This window comes from Polyodon spathula, chromosome 1, assembly GCF_017654505.1.
Source record: "Polyodon spathula isolate WHYD16114869_AA chromosome 1, ASM1765450v1, whole genome shotgun sequence".
NCBI lineage: Eukaryota > Metazoa > Chordata > Actinopteri > Acipenseriformes > Polyodontidae > Polyodon > Polyodon spathula.
This window is the reverse complement of record NC_054534.1, coordinates 38340753-38365496: the sequence shown is the minus strand read 5'-3', so window position 1 is coordinate 38365496 and position 24744 is coordinate 38340753. Positions and strand designations below refer to the sequence as shown.

The 24744-nt window shown below is 37.6% G+C and overlaps 2 protein-coding genes across 17 annotated transcripts in view; one reads left to right on the top strand and one right to left on the bottom strand.

Moving 5' to 3' along the window:
- The window catches only part of cplane1 (ciliogenesis and planar polarity effector 1), a 43695-nt gene extending 28734 nt beyond the window's left edge, over window positions 1-14961 (top strand). For 5 of the 11 annotated variants that reach the window (XM_041255042.1, XM_041255014.1, XM_041254980.1 and 2 more), the window contains 16 exons: window positions 355-482; window positions 992-1217; window positions 1683-1924; window positions 4112-4205; window positions 4664-4843; window positions 5280-5315; window positions 5610-5640; window positions 6093-6224; window positions 6498-6657; window positions 7134-7192; window positions 7591-7752; window positions 10109-10221; window positions 11743-11835; window positions 12196-12339; window positions 12931-13094; window positions 14528-14960. In XM_041255042.1, coding sequence (XP_041110976.1) covers window positions 355-482; window positions 992-1217; window positions 1683-1924; window positions 4112-4205; window positions 4664-4843; window positions 5280-5315; window positions 5610-5640; window positions 6093-6224; window positions 6498-6657; window positions 7134-7192; window positions 7591-7752; window positions 10109-10221; window positions 11743-11835; window positions 12196-12339; window positions 12931-13094; window positions 14528-14674 — 2111 coding nt within the window. In that variant the 3' untranslated portion in view covers window positions 14675-14960. Of the gene's footprint in view, window positions 1-354; window positions 483-991; window positions 1218-1682; window positions 1925-4111; window positions 4206-4663; window positions 4844-5279; window positions 5316-5609; window positions 5641-6092; window positions 6225-6497; window positions 6658-7133; window positions 7193-7590; window positions 7753-10108; window positions 10222-11742; window positions 11836-12195; window positions 12340-12930; window positions 13095-14527 lie in introns of all 11 variants that reach the window. The other 6 variants (XM_041255060.1, XM_041255032.1, XM_041255051.1 and 3 more) reach the window with 4 other exon arrangements.
- Window positions 14962-18779: 3818 nt separating this feature from the next.
- Window positions 18780-24744, bottom strand: part of LOC121318354 (nipped-B-like protein) — a 62276-nt gene continuing 56311 nt past the window's right edge. For all 6 annotated transcript variants that reach the window (XM_041254922.1, XM_041254932.1, XM_041254949.1 and 3 more), the window contains 4 exons: window positions 23607-23902; window positions 23250-23424; window positions 20123-20299; window positions 18780-19758 (listed from right to left, as the gene is read on the bottom strand). In XM_041254922.1, coding sequence (XP_041110856.1) covers window positions 19396-19758; window positions 20123-20299; window positions 23250-23424; window positions 23607-23902 — 1011 coding nt within the window. In that variant the 3' untranslated portion in view covers window positions 18780-19395. The remainder of the gene's footprint in view (window positions 19759-20122; window positions 20300-23249; window positions 23425-23606; window positions 23903-24744) is intronic.

Sequence of the window (24744 nt, the reverse complement as noted above, 5' to 3'; positions counted from 1 at the left end):
TTTATTACATTCTGCTATGCTTTTACTGTTGGAAATTTTTATAAGAGTGCTTCCCCTTTACTGGCCCTAAAGGGGCACTGACATATTGGTTATGTATTATCTGTAAACCCAAAGTCTTAAAGTGATTTCCCCTTAAAATAGCTGCAGATGCAAGCAGTATGAAATTCATACAGGGTTATTTAAAAAGAAATGGATGGTAAGAGGAGAGAGGGTGTATATCCAAATGTTTAGCAGGAAATCACATCAGGTTTCTGCAATTGTGTTGAAACACAACACAGCCTGCACATTTCATTTCAGATACCATGCATAGGAAGCTATGAAAGTGTGTTTAGTGAACATGTTTTAATTTTTTAGCAGCTCGTCAAATACCGTCAAGAATCCCTCCAGTTTTGCCTCCAGATGTTTTCCTAAATCTCAGGTTTCCAAAGGAATCCTCACAAGAACCCCTACCCACAAGCCCTTCAGATCCTGCCATCGAGCAGGTGGGTTGAAGTATTTTCTGAAGAAATTTGACTGTTTTATCTAAAAGATGTCTTTTGCAATTTTAAATCACAGAGTTCAATATCTTCAAAGTAAAAGATCACTTTGCAAAGGGAGTAAATACCTACCCAGTTACAGAAGGGTTGGTTGGTTTGCTGCATTTTGTTTTGTGGCTCCTGCAAGTGATATATTCGCTGTGCAAAGTTTGAATCTGATTGTGCATCACATAGTATCTTTGGAGTTAATGTGTTTTTTTTGTATGAATGAAAATGTGTGCAAGTCAACCAACAACAAAACATTATTTTAAATAGCTTCAGTTAATGCATTGCAAATAGTCAAATGGTACTCAGGCCCACAGTGTTCTATTGTAATAACAAATACTATAGCGTATGTTTTAAAGAATTCAAATTTGCAGAAAGATAAGCCCTTTTTGAGTCTTTCACTTAGGTGGTTTGATTCCCTTGGTGACTGAAATTTTACTTTTTTTTCTTTCCTTTCTTGCCTGATACAGGATATATCAGGTCGGCGTTTCATCAATGTGATTGATATTGATGCTGGAGACCTTCTGAAAGATCTGCCTTCATCTGAAGCTGCTTCTGTATCTGCTCCTGAGAGAGGGGCTAAACTGCTGTCAAATGCTGAACTCCATCACATGGCAGCCTCAGTAACTAATGCTGTTCATCCTGACTCCTGTCAGAGAGAGAGTGAGACAGCTTATACTCCTGCCATTCATCAAGGTAGCTTGAACATTAGATAATATTGCTGTTGCTGGTTTTAAAAAGGGTTACTTATTAGTATTTTTAAACAAGAAGCAGAAAGTAATAGAAATCATGTGAATTGCTCAAAACCTAATTCTGACCTGATATGGCTGTTCTATGTTTCCATAGCTGCTGAAGGCAAGATAAAAGATTAAAATGTTTTGTCTGAAAAAAACAAAGGAGATGTTTTCCAAATCTCGAGACTTCACTGTCTGGTTCACGACGAGAGCAGCTAATTAGTTTATTGTTTGCATCTCTGTCAATCTAATAATAATTTGGTTATGCACGGTTTGGTACTAAAAAGTGAATCTTCCACACTTTACAGCAATCATTAAGAGAAAAATTAATAATTACTATGTCGGCTTTTGTACAGGTTCTGAACTGCAGATTAACTGTGACAAAATGCTGATACATAAATGCATTTTTATGTTTCTGCTTTCCTAGAGACTCCAGAGAAGCAGCCTTTATCTCAGGCAGAGATTAGAGAACCAAAGCCTGCTGGAGATGAAATCGCCCAGAGGCTGCTACTGGAGAAGGATTACTCTGTCCGATCACCCAATCTGCCTGGAAATCACTCCTCAGCCAAACACAAGTTTACAGCCAAACTTTCAGAGATGGATGTCCAACTAACTGCTTTGCAGAACATTGCCGAAAATATGGAACTTGAGTTTGCTAACACCAGGCTGGTAAGTTGTAAAGATATGCAGTGTTTAACGTGACAAAATGCGATTCTGAGCGTCTGGGTGAGAAATCAAATGACATCAATGACATATTTCCCTTATACTTGTGTAGGGCTTACACTTTTTTTTTTTTTTTTTTTTTTTTTCAAACGTCTACCTCCATGGGTTTTAAGAATTGTTTTCTTTGTTACAATTCAAGAAGATTTTCACTGCTGGACTTGCTATCCATGCACACTCTGTACTGGGTATTTTATGCTGAAAAGAAACTCTTAAACAAGTGAAAATAACAAAAGCACAACGATAAACTAGGTGACTGCAAGAATGAAATGTAACTAGGATCAGTGATGAGCAATTAACGTAACGAAATGGAGTCAGACTCAGTTAAGATATGACACTGTTTTGTAATTAACAGCTTTTTCTGAGTTTAATTAGGAAACAGAATCGGCTCAAAATCAGGTTGTCCGGACTGAAATTTAGGTCCCCAATTAAATAAATAAACATTGCTATTTTCTTAATGTATTATTTATTGACCAAGCAGACACCCTTATCTAGGCCAACAAATATGGAACATTTCATTGTGATATATAGCATCACTTTCAGTCACAGATATACCTTGCATAAGCTCAGACTTTCATAAAGCCTGGCCAACAAGCTCTTTCCCCTGCTGTCCACCATCTGTTCCACTTAACCTGGAATTTGCATTCTCCTCATACGAAATCACCGCATCCCCTTTACCCGCCGCCTGTGGCACAGCAGAGACTGATGTCGAGGGGCTACAGTCCTCTTGTTGATCGCCACTTTGCTTCATTTTCTTAGAAGGGGTGAATCTAAATTGAAAACGCCTCTTCTGACTCTTTTTTTTTTTTTACATACTCTGTTATACTGGGTCGAGCTGGACAGTTTATACAGATAACGGTGAGAATGTTGTGTTTCCATCAACGTCATGCACGTCTGATCAAATCAGATTATCAGATCATCCGCGTGGGGAGCGAGAGAGGAGCAGTAGGTCAGTTTAAGTTCTGTTTTTATATTAGACAGGTTCTGATCTGATAATGAACAAAATTGTGGTTGCCCGGCTCGGCAACTAATTCTCTCTGGCTCCATTTTCAAGTTGCCTGAGGCTGAAGTTTGGTTGTCCCGGGCAACCGTTAGTGTCAAGCCCTGTTAAAACCCTACTTAAGTGTTACGGAGCGACTGATAGGTGATGCCACAATAACCCAACATGGGTGTGTTTTTATTATGCATTGAACCAAGGAAGTTTTATCATATTCCCTTCATGAACAGTGGCAGGTGACTTTTTTTTTTTAAAGGGATGAATCTATCTTTACAATTGGTGCTTTTTGACATTTTTGCAAACTCTCTTCATGGATTAGATGAGGTTGTAAATATAAAATAATGTTTACAGCCCAATTGAAATATACTGTTTTTTTTTTTTTATATATATATATATATATATACACCAGAATTTATTTTCCTGAAAAGGCCTGGCCCATCGTTTTAAACGGTGCCATTTAGTTTACTGTTGGTAGTTTACACATTTACAGAAAAATGTAAACCTGGTCTTTCTGTCAATCAAACACTAAAATCACCACAGTTTGTTAGATTCTTGACTGCAGTTCTTAAAGAATAAGTACTGGGGTAAAAATACAGCATTACACGTCCGCTGTTCAAATAACACACCTGCAATTTTTCTTTTCATTGTTAACATCCTAACAGCTTTTTACACATATTAAAGTCTATTTGAAAGCTCTTTTCAAAATGACCACTCTAGTGCACTGGAGTTTGAGATCTGTCCTCTAAATCACTGCAGGAAAAAAAAAAAAAACTCACAATTGCTCTGGCTTTTCTGTCCCATCATGGATCGTTATTGCTGTGTTTCCTGTTTCGATAATGTGGGCAATAATCCTTACACTATCAGTGCACTAGAGCGGACATTTTGAAAAGAGCTTTCAAACAGACTTTAAAGTTATCAGTGTAAAAAGTTGTCGGGATGTTAATGAAAAGTAAAATGACAGGTACATTATTTAAACAGTTGTAGCAGCACACTCTTAAAGTGTAACACTCTTAAAGTGGTGTCTCATAAATAGGTAGTTGGTGGAAACTTGAATTGTTACTTGCTTGTTTTCTTAGGCCTTTGTGATGTGCCTGTCTGTGCTGAGCACTCTGTAATAGGTTTGTATATTCTGTTACTAGCTGGTGAACACCATTGAAAATCTTGGCGCTGTCATTGACCCAGAACTGGAACCGGAGCAATACACCACGAGAGGAGTTGCAGTTACAGAAGAAGGTATGTTACATGCACACTCGCACATGGAGGATTCTTACACTACAGGCAGTGATAACCATGCTGGTCAGAAATAGGCATACAGTAACCACATACGGTTTGGCAACGTAACTACATGGTTGTGAGTATGTGCTCTGGTTGGTCTGAAGTTGTTGCTGCACAGATGGCTGTCTAGCTAATGGCATTGATCAGTTTATGCCCAATCCTGTTAAGCTCAGGATATTGAAGTAGTGCATTACATGGTTGCAGATTTTGAACTAATCGGACTATACTGACTGGTTGCAACTACAGTGCACAACATTTTGGAACTAGTGTGTACTAAAATGTAAATTGCCATACAGTTAAGGGGGTCTTTTCTACCATGTGAGAGATTGATCAATTAGGAATGCTTTTCCTATAAACCTCAGTGGCAACATCCTTACCTGTCCTGTTTTCCTCCCCTAATGCTTTCCTTGGAGCAGCACTCTATCTGAGCCATGCAGCCAGACTAGAGGATCTCATGGAAGATGATGAGGAAGATTTTTTATCTGAGACGGTTCCTCCTTCTGCTGCTGCTTCTCCTCCTGTCCTGCAGGGGCGCTCTCATCTTTTTGCACCTTCCACTGCCAGCAGCATAGCTGGTCTTAATGCTTCCTCTGCTGGTACATTCTCTTCTCTTACAAAGACACTAGAGTCAGGGCTGTCCCCTCCCCCCACCAGATTAGGGACAGTAGATGGTATGAACTGTAAAAAATATGCTATACAAATTTTAAAGCAGAATTTTACTTATAGTGCCTTCAGCACTTCCTCATGCCAAACTCATTGGCAGTTTGTTTCAATGTTAAAAAAGAATAGAAATTATTAATGTAACTCCTGGCCCACTCTTCAAAAAATAATATTAAAACACACACTGGAAATGTTCATTTTTTCCATTGCACTCCTTTCAGTAAAGTATTTCAGAGTGAAAATAAAAAAAAAAAAAAACCCTTAGGCTAATGAGACAAATGTAATATTTCATTAATGCTGTTAATCTGTTCTGTTCTTGTGCCAGTTAAAAAGTTATTAACATGTCTTTGTTAAAATTGTTTTTATTTCTAGCTGTGCCTGAAGTATCAGTCTCACGTAACACACAGGGTAAATTTATATAGTGATCTAGTCTTACTCTCTCCATAGTGTCAGTTTCTGTTGTACAGTAACTCTTGTGTGGTGTCAGCTAATTCATTGTAAAGAGTGTCATGTAGCAGGTTCCAGGTGACTGTGGGTTGTTGGCTTTCGAGTCTTGGTAAACAAACAGAAGGGTCTCCTTATACCTGCTTCATCTTCAACTCTAGCACACCTGAGCCTGTTTCTTACTCTTTTTTCCTGGGGTTTAGCTAATGGTTTTGTTTAAAGCATGTGATGATTTACTTTTCCTGTTTTATTTTACAGACTTCGACATAATGGCAAGAGAGGCTCATGTGTAAGTAATTTACCATTTTTTATTGTTTTCAGTAGATCAAATAATTATATTTAAATAAATATTGACTTATAGCTAGGACCAGGATTGTTAACATTTTTAATGTACAAATTGGATGAAAGAACAATGCAAATACAGAACTTCAGAATTGGGCTAAATGTATGTTCATTATTATTTGCCTATTTTTTTGTACATTTTATTTATTTAATTCATATACATACACTTTCTGAAATGCAGATGGACAGCACTGTCCCTACTTATCACCAACCATTAATCCAGGATATTTACTTTAACTTTCGGTAAAACTCTATTGATCCAACACAAGATATAATCTTACCCACTCTTGCATAAATTTAATTTACCTACAGGTTATACTGTTGGATTTGATCATCCATCTGCTTCCTGTTAGAAGTCTTCACACATGCCTGTGATTTAATTACATTTTTTGCGATTAGGTCGACAGAGGATGTTCTGGACCTCACTGGACTGAGCGATATTGCTGACATCCTTGGTGACCTTGTGAAAGATGGAGGAATCTCGGCCACAGAGCTGGGTCTGTCGGAAATGCAAGCCAGGCGACTCTCCAGGTAACAGAAATATTTTAAAACAGTACTGCCTTTTAAAGACATTGGTAGGTAATAAAAGAGGGAACTGTTTAAGTGACATGAATAGATTGCTATTTAATCCATGGTAGTGCATTGTAAGTTATGAGTTTGAATTGTTGAATTTACGCTAATAAAAGTCTCAATTCCAGATAAGGCAGCTGAGAACAGGTGTGGAATAAAGACACTTCAGTAGCGTTTGCATTGGCTTAGGCACTAAAGATCCAGATTGCATGCTAACACTCCTGTGTCTGACAGCATGGGCAAGGCCAGAGGAAGGGGGCCAGGCAAGGCTCCTACTAGGACAGAGAAAGAGAGGCAGGAGATCAGGGAGTGGATGAAGAGGAAACAGCAGCAGAGACTGTCTGAGTATCGTAAACAGAGGGAATGCAGCCCCTTCAAAGCAGGCACTGCAACGGTATACAATCTAGAATTACAGCATAAATTGTTAAAAAAAAAAAAAAGAAACATTGTGCCCATAGGTGTGAATTATTGTGTCCTGTTCAATGCTAATGTGCTTCTCTCGCTTGCGTGCCATAGCCTTAAAGAGCAAATTGATATGGATATAAAATATCAGTTCTTAAGGTATTTTTCTTGTAGTTTAGAATCACTTTATATAACATTTCTGGTGACTTTAAAAAAAAAAAAGAAAAAGTATAAAGCAGCCCTGTGGCCTCCAAAAAGACTGTCAAACATGACTTCTCCAAGTTCAGCTGGTATGCCAGAGTGTAACCCTTAAGTTGTCCCCCTGCAACACTCTCTTCCCAGGGCATGTTAGAAATGCATTAGTTAAGATAACTGGGATATTTCAGTCCCGTACCAAGTTGCTTGTTAAAGTGGCAGCTTATTAAGCACTTTGTTTTTTTATTTGCATTTATTTGATTTCTGCCGCAGATAAATCTCAGTTCTAAAGACATCAAAGTTAACAACAGAATTAAAGAAGAAAAAAAGAAGTAAGTCAACTGTACTTCAAATATAAATTGAATTTAGGATTGTCCTTTTATGTAAAGCCTGAGCAATTCATATAATTGTAATGTTAATATTGGAAGGCATACGGTATTTGCATGTCATTTCAACTAACAGCATTGTGGCTTAAGTGAAAGGCATAGAGCGGAAGTTGAGTTTATATCTCGACCCCCCTCCCCGAGCATTATGTATGGTACCTAATCGGAGCAAGAACCAATTTGCAGTAATCTGTCCATCAGAACTTCAACTGGTTTGTACCATTTCAAAAAAGTGTAACGTTGTTTCATTGCTCAGTTCAGTTAGAGTTGAAAGTGAAAATGACGTTTGAAGCTACTCGCTCTTTATTTTCCATCTCACTAAGCCCATACTGTTTTGATTTGCTCAGAATGGTGCTGTCAAAACACAACAGCCAGCGTGCTGTGGAGGCCCTGAATCTGATGAATGAGATGCTGTCTGACACAGTGCCCCTCCCAACAGCTGAACTCAGCCCCCTGGCAGACACACCTCTCAAATCCGTCCGGAGCCAAGGACAACGATCAGCAAGAGGGTAAGAGACCTCGTAACCTTACATGACATTCAGTGCTCTGGTCAATATCATTTAAAAACATTAGGTGATTGTAAAGTGCACCTGTGCTGTGCTTGATCCCACCAATATAGACGCCTTTAGTGTCTTGCCCTGGATCTACACAGTCTCACGCTGAAGGGTTTTATTCCTCAAGTGCATTGTCTCGTGAGGGTTTTCGTTTTAAAGGCTTTATGTGAAAATTAAAAGAATGTGGTGTCGTGTTGGATGATATACCAGTATCCACAATATGTCACAATTCATAAATGGTACAATACCAGTACTGGGCCATTGACTGAACCACGATAATACTGTGGAGATGCACGTCAAATCATGGTAGTGCCATGTGCTATAAAAGTGGGGGTCGCTTAGCAGCTGAAAGAAGTATTGCTTGTGAAAAAAGCAAAACTCCAGAAGTATTGTATTGCTGGAAAACAGTAGTTTATAGGTTAGATCTCAATCAGTAACACAGTCATTAGTGTCGCAGGCGAGTTTATTTTTTGCCTATTCATGAAGTCAGTGTCCAGAAGGCATTGTATACACAAGATTAATGATTGATTTAAAGGTTCCAGTTGAGAATTCTAGTGGAAGAGGGGCATTTTATTTTTAGGTCTCACATTCATCCTGACTCGTGTCAATAATGTATGTGCAAAGAGTACATAAAAGAAGGACTTCAAATCAAACTAACATCGAAGGACTGCGCTTGTAAATTAGCCCTTAGTCATCGGCAAGGTGGAAAGGGGTGCAAATGCATCCTCCAGCTGTGGCCAGAAGCTTTGCATCCCCCTATAGAATTAACTCATTGTGCTTCATAAAGTCGAGTGAAACCTGCTGAATAGTGTTACGGTAACATTGAATTACATACTGCTTTGTAGTTTTCCATATACTGACAAAAATGGAAAAACGTGACATTTCAAAACCTAACATGAAATACTGTACTATTACTGTACTATACTACTGTACTGTAGACTTTTGGGATATCATTTTGTAGTTTATTTGCTTATTAATATATATTATTATTTTTTTTTATTATGCCTCAGTCTTAAAATTTTAGGTGATGCTAAACTTTTGGCCATAGCTGTACACACATAAACGAAGTAAATGCAATAAGAGACACAAAGCTGGTTTATATTATTATTTAAACAGTTACATATTGAATAAACTAGTTTTGAAGTGCTAAGCATTTAAATATTTTATTTATTCATTTAAAATTTCACAAACACAAATAAATATTAAATTGTACACAAACTTAACGTGTAACATGTAGAAAAATAAGCAAATAAACCATTTATCAACAGACGCCTGTGCTTCAATATGATGTAGCATTGCACAGAAAAAAGCAGCTTCATACTTTTTGCCGAAAAAAAAAAAAACAATAATGCAAAAAGATTTCTTTCTTCCAAAACAAAAAAGAAAGAACAAACCAACTTCAGAGAATAAAATAAAATAATTCCAAGCCAAGCAAAGCAGTACCATTATCAAAATGTCAAAGTTATATAGACGGGGGCACATTTATTCCAAATTGCATGTTGTCTCAAGCATCTGCAAGTCAAGTCAGGCAATATGCAATAATGTCAGACTCTGTTCACAATTTGCAGTTTACATTATGTGCCAATTGCTGACATGCCTTGTGGCAATTGCTGTATATTTAGGAATACACTGATATTTGGTTACAGCCTAAACTGAAATGATAAAATTCTAATTGATATTGCACTGAATGTTTTTTTCTTTTTAATTTAAATGATTATCTTTTGTGTTACAGGTCCTGTATATTCTTTTTGATCTTGTGTTTAAAACAGTATGATAAACAGAAACAGCTTTTGCAGTTTTTTAATCTCCTCTGTTTGCTTACTGTATGGACTTTCTTTTGTACGGGACTTTATGCGATTGATATTGTGATACCAGAAGTGGTATCGATAATGTGATTGCCTTGGGTTTTTCATTTTAACAGTTTCCACACAGCCATTTGTTAGTGTCTAAATAAATCCACAATTCACTGTGCTGCTTCGGAGCAATGATCACCACGATAATGATGACATGTGTCATCAAAGTCCAAGTCTGGGTGTTAATTTGGGATTAAACATTTAATGGGATACCAGTACAAACCTGATTCACTATATCAGACATATGGATTCCATAGCCTGCAGCTAGCTGCTAATGAAATGCATTCTTTGAGTTTATTGCAAAGCATGGTTCAAACAGGGAGTGATTCTGCCCTTTACCATGTAAACTGATAAGCAGGAGGGTCTGTCTCTGTGTAACAAATCCACCCCCCCAAATCACAGGTTGAGATGGATCTTAATCCCAATGTTCTCATGGCTCTCTTCACTTCCTGTTTTAGGGGCAGACCTGTTGGTCGAAGCCAATCAGCAGGTCACACAGCAAGAAGTCCATCTAATGTGGGCCAGACTCGATCCCTGTCCTGTTCTCCTGGTCAGCCTTTAAAATATACAGGTAGGAGGCAGCTTTTTGTTGAAAAAGTTTGTGTGAGTGTCTGCAGCAATTCCCAGAGATGTAGGGTCATTATCTTGCAGAAGAATGAAGGACTGCCCAACTAGCTGTAATCCTGATGGAATGGCATGCCTCTGAAGTATGCTATGACAGCCATGCTGGTTGAGCTTGCCATGGACTTGGTAAAGATCACTAACTCTGTCACCAGCAAAGCAACCCCAGACCATGACACTGCCTCCTCCATGCTTGACAGTGGAAACCACACATGCAGAACTCATGTGCTCACCCTCTCTGCGTCTAAATACTCTGCAGTTGGACCCAAATATTTCAAATTTTGACTCATCGGTCCATAAGACCGACTTCCACTCCAAACGTCCAGTTTCTGTGTTTTTTGGCTATGGCAAGTCTCTTCCTCTTATTCTGCACTCTTAACAATGGTTTCTTTGCAACAATTCTTCCAGTTAGGCCAGCTTCATGCAATCTCCTCTGAACAGTTGATGTTGAAACATCTGTACTTCTAGTAGCATTTAGCTGAGCTTGTTTTTCAGAGGCAGTCAACAATAATTGCCGGTTTCGCAGACTTGTGACTCGAATGAACTTCTCTTGGCCTGCCTGACCTTGTTCGGTCCTCATGAGTGCCAGTTTCTTCAAATCGTTTGATGGTCTTGGCCACAGCAGTTACAGACACTTGCAAAGTTCTTGCGATTTGTCTTAAAGATTGACCTTCATTTCTTAAAGTAATTACAGTCTTTTTTCTTTGCTTAACTGAGCGTATTTTGCCATTTTCTGCTCCTTTACATTCAGGAATGACAAACTTGTGCCTATGCTACCTATATTTATAGTAATCATGGACACTCACCTGTTAACAATAATTGGTGACAAAAGGTTAATTAGGTAACATGCTAGTTAACTCAGAAAACATCTAACAAAGACACTTTTATACTTAGGCCAGTGTTATAACACTGTGTTATACACATTTCAGACTTTTAACTGACTTGGGTTTCAGACTGAAATCCCCTTGCTTTGGGTGACCATTTCATTGAAATGGACAAGATTTACATTTTCATTTAAAAATTACATTTTTGAATGCAATTCACTTATGATTATCAGCTTATATAAGTACACGTATCATATAATGAAATACTAAGTGTTTATAGACAAGTTTATAAAGTTAAAAGCATAATCACACACACAAAGTAAGGTATATTCTTTAATAAATTCAATTACAAGACATGAAATGTGTAGACAAAGATATGAAACAAGAACACAATCATGAAAACATATGTCAAGTATTGCCCACTGTAGATGCAGAAGCTAACCTGCAGTGCAGATGGCACCCCTAATCCAGAGATGAGATGAAGTACAATAAGAAAAAAGAAGAGTAAAGCTCATTTACCAGTTTGAAAACACTTATCTAGAGCTTCAGTTTATTTTGTGTTTGTAGATCTGCCAAAAAAATAATTAGAAGTTCTGTATATTAGTGAATCACAGGATTAAAGGTGAATAATGCTTTCCTCTGGTTAGGCTCTGTTAGGACTGGAGCATTACAGAAAAAGCCATCTGCTGCTAGAGGGAGAGCCAGCAGTAAAAGGAGCAGCCTGGGCCTGCACAGACCAGGTAAGCCTGCTTGTGTTAGAAGCAAGCCTCTATACAGGTATAGCCTGTGCCTGTGTGTATAGACCAGCTGTCTTAAAGACCAGTTGCCTTCAGAACCAGTGGAGCCCACCTTCAGTCTGTCTAGGAAAAGTTTAACCTGTGTACAGCTGTTTTTACTATCGCAACTGACAATGAATAAAACTGTTTTAATGAGTGTACTACTCTGTTGGTTCGAGTAAGATCCTGCACTCTTTTTATTAGCACTCCGGGTACAACTATGTGTACTGTACTGGGTGAGGCAGGTGCGTAATGATATATAATGTTAATTAAAATGACTTCACTGCCTTGTATTCACTGGGTCTATAATGTGGTTCCCCAAAGCGAGTGCTCTGCCCCGTGACCGGATGTCGCAGATCACACGCAGGGGAATGCTGACTGACCTGAGCTCCTGGAAGAGCAAATCCCAGACCAGCGAGAAGGACAGACAGGATCCCAGGAGGAATGGATCTGCATCCCACAGCCAGGGTAAGCAGGCAGGGATGGTCTGATACCAACCCCTAACAACATCACTAGGTAGCCCATTCCTTACACTCGCTACTTTCTGTGTGAAGAAGTGTCTCCTTCCCTTTGTCCTAAGTCTATCTGAACTTAATTTCAACTGTGTCCACGTTTCTGTGCGCTTAAAGTAATTGTTTTGGTTAACTACCAAACTCCTTGTAAGATTTTAAAGACCTCGGTTATGTCCTCCTGATTCTTCTTCTTCTTTCTTCCAGGCTAAGTAGAATCAGTTTTCACCCTTTCTCTGTAGCTTGGTCAGTCTTTGGACTTCTTTACTCTTCTCAGAGCCACAATGTACCTTTGGTGCTACGGTGACCACGATTGGACAGTATTCCTAGTGCCGTCTCACAAGTGCATTATACAATCTCATAATAACCTCCTTGGATTTGTACTCTACACTTTTGGCTTATGGTGTTGGTTGTTTTATCTTATTTGTTTGTTTTGTTTGTTTTTTTTATCATTTTTTAATCTTGCAAATTTGATGAGATACTGTAAAGGAAAAATGACATACGAGAAGTAGGGGTGAATTGTTATGGATAATCTCCGCCTCCTCTTCAGGAAGTAGAGTGCTGAGCAATGCAGGGCTAGGGAGACCATCTCCATACCCCAGGGCCCGCAGCACTAGAGTGGAGACAGAGACCTGGCCAGAGAGGGACGTTGTCAGTCCCTGGAGCCCACCTGCTGAGATCAGAAGGTTACTGGAGATGGACGGCTCTCTACAGGTGAGTGGAGCAGACCCGTCCGAGACCTGATGCTGCACCACTGTTGTGAATCAAAGACGATTAAAAACTCCGCAGCTCTACAGTTAGAAATACATAATCAGTGCTGCACAGATATTCAGAAAGACTTCTAGTCAAAATATTTGTCATTGAATTTATTGGGTTTCTTTTCATATTCCTTGAATTCTCCCTGAGACCCTTTGAGTCCAACAGCAGTCAATGCTGGGCATTCCAAAAGTCTTGGAGCCTGGCCCCTCCTAACCCACCGTGCTGTTATAGCTTGCAGTCAATGCTGGGCAAGAAGCTTGTGGACGCAAAGGCTCTCATCAGTTGTTAGCAGTACATGCAATTTGAACCAAACAATCTGCTATCTGTAATATTAGTCTCTTTTCAGAAAAGAACACCAACAGTATAGCTCTGCCAGTCCTCATGCGTAGCAAACTGGTACACAATTCTTGTTTCATGTTTTCTAACATTTAGAAATGTTATTCTACCCCTCGGGATGGAATCCCCAGCATCGAGGGTATAGTGGAGGTGGTTGTATGTATGCAACATTTCTACATACATCTGAAATAAACTTGTGAGGAAACGTTTTATCATTATTTAGCCTGTTATTGAGAATTTGATTCTAGGGATATATCAGGATGTCTCTATCTGTACATTTGTCTATCTTTTGACAAACTTACATAAACTGTATCTGGGAAAAAAGGTGTTTAAATTGAAATGACACTTAGTATTAACATTATTTAGTTGGTAATGGAGAGTATTAGATTGTGGCAATTTTATATGGAGGTTCCTTTGACTCTTGGATATAATTTGGATATGTACACTTAAACTTTCTCAACATACTGATGGCTCTAATGTTGAATTTACAGCTGGGCGGCTGTGTTGGTCAGAAAACAAACACTCAACCCATTCTTATTGAGAGAAGCTCTTGAAGGGGATGAGATATATATTCTTAATAGTGATAAACCAGTCTGCCTCTTCATCTTTTGCTTTAAAGCCAGTGGAAAACTGTGTCCTGTATTTAAGGCTCTGTATTGAGCAGTTCTGTTTCATTACTGTAAGACGGGATTTTTTTTGCAGCAACTTAATTTTGCTAATGGCCTTCAAGGTCCGTTTTTGCTGCAATAAATGTTTTTGCTTCTTTTTCTTTCAATGTATGGTACATGTATGAATAATGTATTTCACAGCACGTTCATTTTGCAGATTTTTAATAAACACTAAATTAGCAAACGTTTCTTGCGCTAAAGTTTCTTGTTTTACAGTATTTACACAATCACACAATCACACCAGAAGCTCTTTATTTTAGGTGGATGCAGGTACTTTGTGTTTGGAAGACGGAGGTAATGACTGTCGTGTGGGGGATCTGAAAGTGCAGCAGTGTAATGATATCGGGTGTTTACAGAACATCTTTCTTTTCCTGTTCTGTTCAGAATCCTCTGCTTGATGAAGATGGGTCTCCATTGAGAAGGGGTAACCTGGATGGTTTGGACTGCCTGTCTGAAAGCACTGGCAGTATCCTCAGCAAGCTGGACTGGGCTGCCATAGAGAACATGCTAGCGAGCGAAGAGGATCTGTAGACTGACTTGCAACTGTCCTGTCCCTAAGTTTGTTTTTTTTCTTTTTTAAACATTAATAAAATCACAATTGCTTATGTAATTTGTTTGAGAAGCTATGTCAAAAAAAAATTACATTGAGGTTTTTTTTTAAACCATTTATTAATCAAAAAAGATTTGCCAGAAGATTAAACTATTGTGTGTTTTGTTTGCGTTTCCTGTGGTACCATTGTTCAATTTATTTTATTTGTTGTTCTTTGTAATTATGGAAATGTATAGTTTTTGTTATACTTAAATTATTATTCTGATAATAAACTTGATTGGATCTACAATGTTTGCAATGTTACAGTTCTGTTGCAAATGTTACATGTGTGCTTTCTAACTGTGCTACATTGCCAGTGACATGATTTATTAAGTGCCATTATTTTTAATAGCTTGCTTGTTTTACCCCTTTTAAAAGATGCATTGAAGACAAAAAAAAATCTGTAGTCGTCAGTAGAAAGGGCTACGGTTGCCTACCACTGCTATAATATATAGGGGGTTGACCAGGAACATGCAGTTTGTTTTTTTTTTGTCCCCCCCACCACACACAGTCTGCCCTTTTACCATGAAGGGGTTGAATTGAATATTTAAAAAAAAGGTTGAAATATCTATCCACGAGAAAGTCTAGTTTATTAACAATTCTATTTATCTTCACATTCACTCTGACAAGTCTGACCTTTTAAAAATAATGCTATTTGACATGCCTTACTTTTTTTTGTGATTTTGAATAATTTGTTTAATGTCAAAGTCTGAACTGCAACAATCACAAAAAGGCATCCATCCATGATGTAAAACATCTAAAAACTGTGTATTTCAAAGGAACTCTATTCTTTTTATGCTTCTTTGAACACCAGGAGACAGAATAAATATTTAAGGGCCTGTGTTCCAGGCTCACTGGAGCAGACTGTTGAAGGTAGACCATGCAGGTAACTTGCTCAGAGAGCATTCACAACGGGCAACACTACTGCGTGTGTCATGATGAAATGGTTAAATATGCACCTACATTCTATGCAATGGTCTGTTACTGTACATCATTGTTCAGGTAAATATTAAATACCATTATCTACAGCAGAAAGGAATCCAATTATCTGTATTGAAATGTTTGGGGAGGTTAGATATATAATGGTCATTGACTATGACTCAATAAATATTTGATGTTCAGATTATGAAACATGCATTTACAACAAATTAACAGGTTTCTTCTCTATACTATGGAAACACAATTGAATAGTGTGGATATAATTACAACATGTGGCCAGTAGGTGGTGCATAAACACTATGAAATAACTTCTTTTTTTTTTTTTTATTATTATTTGTGTGACTGTCACAGTAGACAGGAAAAAGTGGACCTGTCTGCTTCCTTGGAAGAGAGAACACATGAGTTGGTGTCTCAAGTCTTTTACAACCGAGACTTATTAAAATCTTTTAGAGGGCATCAGTCTTTCACCTTTCACAGTATTCTTTAGCTTAAAAGAAAACACTGCTTTGGTGTAATGTAACACTTTTAGCCTGCCCCCAATAAGTTAATATTATCACTGTGTTTTTGTCTCAATCTAATTTTCCTATCTGGGAATTGTTCCAGTGTGTTTATTTATAGCACTGCATTTGTCATGCTCATATACTATCTGTTACATGGATAATACCAACGCTGTTTCTTTCAGATACATTAATAAACACAAGGTTATATCTGTTTACTAAACATCTTCATAGTGCACGCTTTAATAAGTCAAATTAAAAAAGCCTTTTACCCTGTGTTGACACTGTCAATGAGGTGCAGAACAGTTCATGTTTTAAATGTTAGGTGATCACTGTTTAGTAAGCAATAACACACATAAAGGTACACCTTTAACCACCTGTCCAAACCCTACATTAAAATAGTGAACACTGTAGTTAAGAGCTGAAAAAAATGTATAATGTTAGAGAGAAAGAAGAAAGCACAATAATTAAATGAAGTCAATCTAAAAACAGTTACACTACACACTAGTATACAAGGGATCTGTTGATATAAAAAACTTCACCAGCAGAATCATCTCATTCCAAGGAGCATTCGCTCTTAGACCACAACCTGCAAAACAACTAATATGGCAAGATCACATTTCGGGATATACTGCAATTGCAGTAAAGGTGAGTTCAACAGGATGAATCTAAAAGGATTATAGATTATTTGAATTACAGAGCTCATCATCTTAACGCTTTGGTTAAAAACCTAATACCTACTAGGATTTACAGAGACAACATAAGCTTAGAAAGGTCTCAAAGAAAACCCCTTTTATGTATGTATTACATAATCAGCAACACCAGGATAAAAATAAAATAAAAGCAGTAGTTTTATAATTTCTTTTTTGAGTACTCCAAAGTATTCATTCATTTTGTAGACACTAAATCCAGCGGTAAGCCTTAAACCCAGAGCTGACACACTCGAAAAATTCAGACTTAAGACTGGAGAATGAAGGGTTGCAAGGACATCCAGATGGAAATTCAGGGACATTGGGCACATTGGTGAACAGGTACAAACTCTAATCCAAAGGCAATTACTGTATACATGAGGGACTGTAAAGAGATTTTGACTTTTGTTTTCATAACTCCTGAGGAATACAATCACCCCACAAAGATGAGTTAATCTGAGACAAAGCATTGTAAAGGTAATCAACAGATGGCAGCTGATGAATGCAGATGAGATAATGCATGGATGGAATCCAGGATGCCCACCCCCATCATTTACAATGTCCACGATGAGCAGGAACAGTCTGACACTTTGTCTCTAACCTGTGGTATCGCCAGAGCCAATGCAATGCTTGCTTCCGAAATCTCCAGCAAAGACCTGTCCTGCACACCACGTAGCCGTGCATTTACCAAGTGAAACACTCAGATCTGCTGATATTTTAAAATCTTTTAGAAAAGGTTTGAGAAAAAGGAAACATGAAATTTGTTTGATTGAGTAAGAAATGTAAGACTCATGTTAGAAAAAGTACTGGATCAGACTGAAGGGCATTTAAAATTCAAAATAAACAAACTATCTTTTAAAATCAAAATCACAATGTCCCTTCATTTTTGATATGATGTTCTCATTAAAATGCCAAACTAGAAGTATTCCCTGCATGTATTTCAGGTAAAAGTGAAAATTCAACATACAATTGTGAATTTAAGAAATCTAGATGCACAATGAACTCCAACCAGACTGCTCAAAGAATTAGGCTAAAGTCCAGTACTAAATGGAGAGAGAAATTGCAAGGTTGTCAGTAAGAGTTAATATTCATGTTGCAAAATATAACTCATGTATGTGTTTAACATATTCTCAATAGGGAAGCATAGGTTACCAAGAACTGTACTTAATTATTACACCTAGCACTTAAATGACCATGGATGTGTTACAGTTTTATATATATATATATATTCAATTACTTGATATAAATGAACGGTCTACGCAGTAATAAGGTTTGAAACATCACATTAACTTCTCAATCTTCATTTCTAGATAAAAATCATCAAAAAAGCATATAAAAAGCAAATACAAAACACAAATATGTATATTCCTGTCGAATTGTCATACAATCTATGTAAAAACAAACAATAAAACAAGCGATTAAAAAAATACTTTTAAATAAAAATATAATATATACGCCCACTGCTCAACTCAAGAAATCCCAACTGCGGTAGCTTGAATATTGGGGATTTTAGTGATTATGTGTCAGGGTTGAAGATAGTCCCTTGATTCTCCTCATAAAGGGACTGGCTTGGTGATTGTCTGATGGCCCTCTAAGGACACTTTAAACCTTTTCTGGGTTAGTTCCACTTTTAAGTAGGCATTCCCTAAAATCAGCAGTGAGTGTACACTTTTGTTAATGATAAAAAGTAATGCTATGTATAGTTTAATAACACACCACACAATTAACTATTTAATCCTCTCTATAAATAAGACACCAGTTTATAAAAGCAAGCATTTTCAAGGCAAGAACGTCTTGCACAGCTTGCTTTAATAATCTGTAGTCACTAACAGGCAAGGCTGTAAATAATAATGAAAAAAAAAAAAACAGATGACACTGTTGAACAAAATAAGAAAGTCAAATGGAAACAGACAAGTAACAAAGAGAAGTAAAAAAATTTATTGCAGTATTTGTTCCACCAGTTTTGCTGGGGATCCCTTTTCTCTTATTACCAGGGTGGCCTAATACATCAAAATCTACATTTACAAAAACTCCTCCTGCAGATAGGCCACAGATACTGCATGCTTATTTTTCAACAGAATAAATTATATCCAGGAGATTCTGCCATTTTACAGCATGGGAAAAAAACGCTTCCCTGGAACTGAGCTAAGCTAAAGAAAGCCATCCGTCGCTAGGTTAAACTCCAAGAACACTTTATTAAGAACATTAACAGACTAATTTCCAACATTCACTTTAAGTTTATTTATTTTTTTAAACAGATTTTTTTTTTCCGAGATATAAACATTTTTTTTGTTAAACTATAATACAGTGGGAGTAGAAATCAAATGAGAAGTTTCTGCTGCACAACAGCGAAGGAAGCTCCCACAAAATGTTTTTCAAACATTTCCTTCTGGGGGTTTTTTGTTTGTTATTTTCAGTGTCCTGGATCCGTATCTTTGCATTCTTCACAGACCAACCTTTCTTTTTTTTTTTGCCAGAATGTTGCATTTTCAAGTTTTTTTTTCAGTCCCTGTGAATTTGGCTGTAATTATAAGTTCATTAGCTGGAAGTTCCATCCTTCGCATTATACAGCGATCGTAAAGTCTGAACAACTTTATTAGTCAGCTTATGTGCGCTCGTCAGAGCAATTTTCTTGTAAATGATGTCCGACTCTTTTACAGTGTCTACCCAAGGCACCAGTTTGCGTCCATCCCGTTTCTTAGCCTCAGCCCAGACTCCACTATAAGAGCCTGCCATCCAATGAACACTGTAACCGTTACTGGTCTTCTGTATAACTCTGGCGATCTGTGGCCTGTCCTTGTACTTCGGGCAGCAGATAGCAATAACATCCATGGCCTCCACAGTTTCATTCAAGTGGCCTGCAACTTCTGCTGACTCTCCTCCCCTTTTGGACTTTCTTGACTATAAAATGGAAAAAATATTTTATTACAATTAGGGAATATGCATCTACTATATCTTTCAAGGAACACGGACTACTTCGTTTTTATGACTACATTATTAAATACTTAAACAGGCTTTGTAAGGCATTTTAAATAACAGAAGCAGAAACCGCACACATTTTGAAATCACAGAATTTATTGTTTAAATCGTACTGAATTTCATAACTCATTTCTGACATTGTGGTATGAAACTGGATATATTTTCTTTTATTTATATTTTCTATATGTCCACCACAGAAAGTCTCCATGAAATGCCAATAACCCTACATTACGATTAAATCCCTCAAATGCACCTGCAGTTCAAAATAAACATTTCTTTTGTTTACCCCGGAGGCTCCTCCTTTTTCATCTCCATCGCTCTCATCATCCTCGGTGTCAGCTGCGTTGTTTTTTGGACTGGCTCCCCCCAGCAGCGCGTTGATAGCTTTGTTTCGGGCATTTGCACTAGCCTCACCCTCCTCATCCTCTTCGTCAGGATCCAAGTGTTCCATTAGTAACTTGAACTGAAACAAAATCGCACACAAATTAGGAGACTTAACTACATGGTGTAAAGTTTTTACACTCTACCTCGTATACATTGTGACTCTGCTATAAGGAAATAAAATACAGTTTTTTGACATGTGGTGAAATAAAACAATAACCCTATTCACCAGTGTCGCACAGTGTATTTTTTGCATTCCTTAACCCTTTGCAGACGGTCCATTATAATTTCAGACGAATTTGTCTGATGATATAATTGCACACAATGCTCTGACAAGTATGTGATTTTTTTTTCAAATTAGCATAAAAACCTTCGTCAGACCTGACAAATCAACCAAACAGCAGTCATTCTGCTATGTACTTTTTATTTTATTTTTTCGCAACGTTTGTTTTCAAGCGATTCAAGAGCAAAGAATTACTTGACAGCATACAAAAACTGCCCAAAATGTTTATAAACAAACAAAACATTTACTGTAGTGAAATGTGTGTGATAAACTTCATGCATGACAAAACCAATAAAAAATGTATTTAATTAAAGCCCCTAACCAAGAGTTGAGTTTTTGGACGCAGTGCAGCATTTCAGTATCTATGGTTGCAGTGTTTACTCGAGATTACCGTAGACCATGGCATCAAAGCACAATGCTTTACCACAGATCTTTCTAATTAATTTTACACACACACACACATACACACACAGTGCCTTGCAAAAGTATTCAGACCCCTGACCAATTCTCTCACATTACTGAATTACAAATGGTACACTGAAATTTCGTTCTGTTCAATATTTTATTTTTAAACACTGAAACTCAGAATCAATTATTGTAAGGTAACATTGGTTTTATGTTGGGAAATATTTTTAAGAAAAATAAAAAACTGAAATATCTTGCTTGCATAAGTATTCAACCCATGTGCTGTGGAATCTCCCAGTTTGCACCGATGAAAGAAATTGCCCTAACGAGGACACAATTACCTTACCATTGGCCTCCACCTGTGAACCATTAAAGTTGCTGTCACGTTTTCTGGATAAAAACCCCACTGTTGCAGGATCATTGGTAAGGCTGTGACTCTGAAGGAAAATGAAGACCAAAGAGCATTCTACCAGAATTGAGATAAAGTAATACAAATGAACAGATTAGGAAAAGGGTAGAAAATAATATCCAAGTGTTTGGATATCCCAGTGAGCACAGTTGGATCAATAAGCAGGAAGTGGAAGCTGCATCACAACACCCAGGCACTGCCAAGAAAAGGCCATCCCACAAAACTCAGCGCTCAAACAAGAAGGAGACTTGTAAGAGAAGCCACAGAGAGGCCAACAATCACTTTGAAGGAGCTACAAAGTTCAGTGGCTGGGAGTGGAGTAATGGTGCACCAGTTAACCATATCAAGAGCTCTGCATAGCACTGGCCTGTATGGGAGGGTGGCAAGAAAGAAGCTGTTACTCAAAAAGTACCATCTGAAAGCACGTCTGGAGTTTGCCAGAAAACATGAGAGTGACCCAGCTGCGATGTGGGAAAAGGTTTTGTGGTCAGACGAGACCAAGATAGAGCTTTTTGGCCAAAACTCAAAGCGCTGTGTGTGGTGCAAACCTAACACTGCCCATGCCTCAAGACACACCATCCCTACAGTGAAGTATGGTGGTGGCAGCATCATGCTGTGGGGATGCTTCTCATCAGCAGGGACTGAGCATCTTGTTACAATTGAAGGAAGAATGGATGGAGCAAAATACAGGAAAATACTGCAAGAGAATATGCTTCAGTCCGCTAAAAAAACTGAAGCTTGGGAGGAAATTCACCTTTCAGCAGGACAATGATCCCAACCACAAGGCCAAAGCAACATTGGAGTGGCTCAAGAACTAAAAACTGAATGTCCTACAGTGGCCCAGTCAAAGTCCTGATCTCAATACCATTGAGAATCTGTGGCACTATTTGAAAATTGCGGTCCACAAGCTGAACAACCTGCAGCAAATCTGCCAAGAAGAATGGGACAAAATCACTCCGACACTGTGTGCAAAGCTGGCACATACTTACCCCAAAAGACTTAAAGCTGTTATTGCAGCGAAAGGTGGCTCTACCAAATATTAAATGTGTGGGGGTTGAATACTTATGCAAGCAAGATATTTCAGTTTTTTATTTTTCTTAAAAATATTTCCCAACATAAAACCAATGTCACCTTACAATAATTGATTTTGAGTTAAGTGAAATAAGCCCTTGTTATAAATATACTAATGTGTATATAGATAGTAAATTGTACAATTATTTAGTGTAGACTGGTGTGTTACACTTAGAATAATTCATCAGTTCACTTTGTTGTTAGTGTTACCCTTTTTTTTCACATTACTGGTTCCTTTTTCATTTTGCCATTTATGAATCTGGACCAATGTAGTATATTAATTGCATAGCTATTCTAACATATATATGTAAATAAGTATACCGATGATATTTGTTATGAATATTAAAAAAAAATAAAAAAAAATAAAAGAAAATTGTGCATGTTTTTTCTACTTTTGTTTTGCTTTCTAGCTGGGTACATTTAGATTTAATTTAATGTCAGAGCGTAACCCTTGGTATGTCCAGGTTCTACAGACACTCAGCTTTTCAAAAATATGTCACACTCCATGCTTTAAAAGGATAGGTATATTAACTCACATAATCAGCTAATCACCAATCACTATTTCAGATTCTAGTTCCTCGGGTTAGTGGCTACACGAACATAATACAATAAAACAAAAATAATACATTCAAATGTCTTTAACACTTGTTTCACATTCAAACTAGGCCAATGTAGGGTATACTTGATCATATAATTAAATCACTGTTTATTTGGTAAATCTGCAGAGCAACAGCTTTTTAGAAATGTATAACACTGTATAAGTAGATATTTGATCTAATACAAATGTCAGTCTTGTCAGTCGGCCCTCAAAAAGGTAGAATTCTCACAGTCCGTAAGAGTTAAAGCAAAGAAAATGTTTCTTACATCAAGATACTGTCTGACGATCTTCCTCTTAACCTCATTAGTTAATGCTGCATTAGCCATATCATTCAAAAGAAACTCCAGGGTCTGTCGAGGGTTAAAATGCACTGAAGACTTCCTGTTTACAGCTTTGTCGTACACTTTTGCCGATTCAGTTGGAGAGTACTTCTGGATTTTACTAAGGAAAAGAAACACACACATAAGCAACAGAAATGTTTAAAGAATCAACATTTTAGTTACAACACTAATGCAACAACTTGATGAATCTAAAGCTTGCATAATGATATGTCTGCAGTCATACAAAAAGGTGCCAACATTTTTTATTGTAATTCTAAGTAACGTGGTCACAGATGACCATACCTGTCAGAAAATCCATAGAGATTCTTTAGATGCTGCTTTAGGACCAGCAGGAGGAGGATTCCTTGGGAAGCATTGGCAAATTCGATGAGCGGTGTGGGATTGTCCGGTAACCTCCTCATCACCTTGTCCTCATTCTCGGTGTCAGAATCTGATTCAGAGTCTGAGTCGATACGGCGACAGGACTTCTTGGGTCGTCTCACTGCCTCATCCTCACTGTCGCTGGTTTGCTCCTCATCCTCTTCCTCTTCCTCTGAGCAGTACTTTTGCTCTTTTGGTTTGGCTTCCTTCAGAAGGGACTAGAAAGGGAGAGCAAGGTATTTACTCAAATCTTGACATTCATGCTAGTTATAAGATTTGGGCAAATATTTTTTTATATAAACATTGATAACAGTTACTGATTATATTTAAAAGGTGCCATTAAAATTGGCCCTGAAATGTGCACATTCTAGTGCAGTTTAAATGTTTGAAAATTAAATATAAAAACATTTTTAGCATTGGTTGTTCAAATGTCTGTACATGACAAAGCATGCCTGTTTGTTTCACAGAGGTCTTGATAAAATACACTTTAGATTTGTACACCTTGAACTTGCACCCTAAATAGAGACATTCTGCTTGCTGTGGCTGCGCCTTTTTTCAGTGACTCAAGTCAGACACATTGGTACTTCATAGTAACATGGGTGAAAGTCGCCAATGATCATTTTGACAAACTCCAGGGGCAAAACCAATCTTGATCAGGGGTCTGGGGGCCGTCTTGACCCCCATAAACTCTGGGGTTGTACATGCTCTCAGGTGCATTCTGATATATTTTGACCACTTTCAGAAGAAAATCTGAACTTGACATTGTAGAAAAAGAAATTCAGAAATTACTTCACTTACAACTTGTCATTTTAGTATAACGACCAACCTCGTAAAAATCACACAGGAGACTAGTTAACAGTTTTTGAAATGTTTCTCAAACCTTTTACATGTATGCCCAATTCACATAATATTAATTTTATAAAACCCGCAGCTGCAAAAAAATCACTAAATTACCCATTTATTACATGATCCTGTCCTAGTACAAATGCAAATGGTTGGAGGTTTAGACCAATAAAGATTAGAACAGTGTTGACAGTAAAAGGTTAATTGTGTTTTTCAC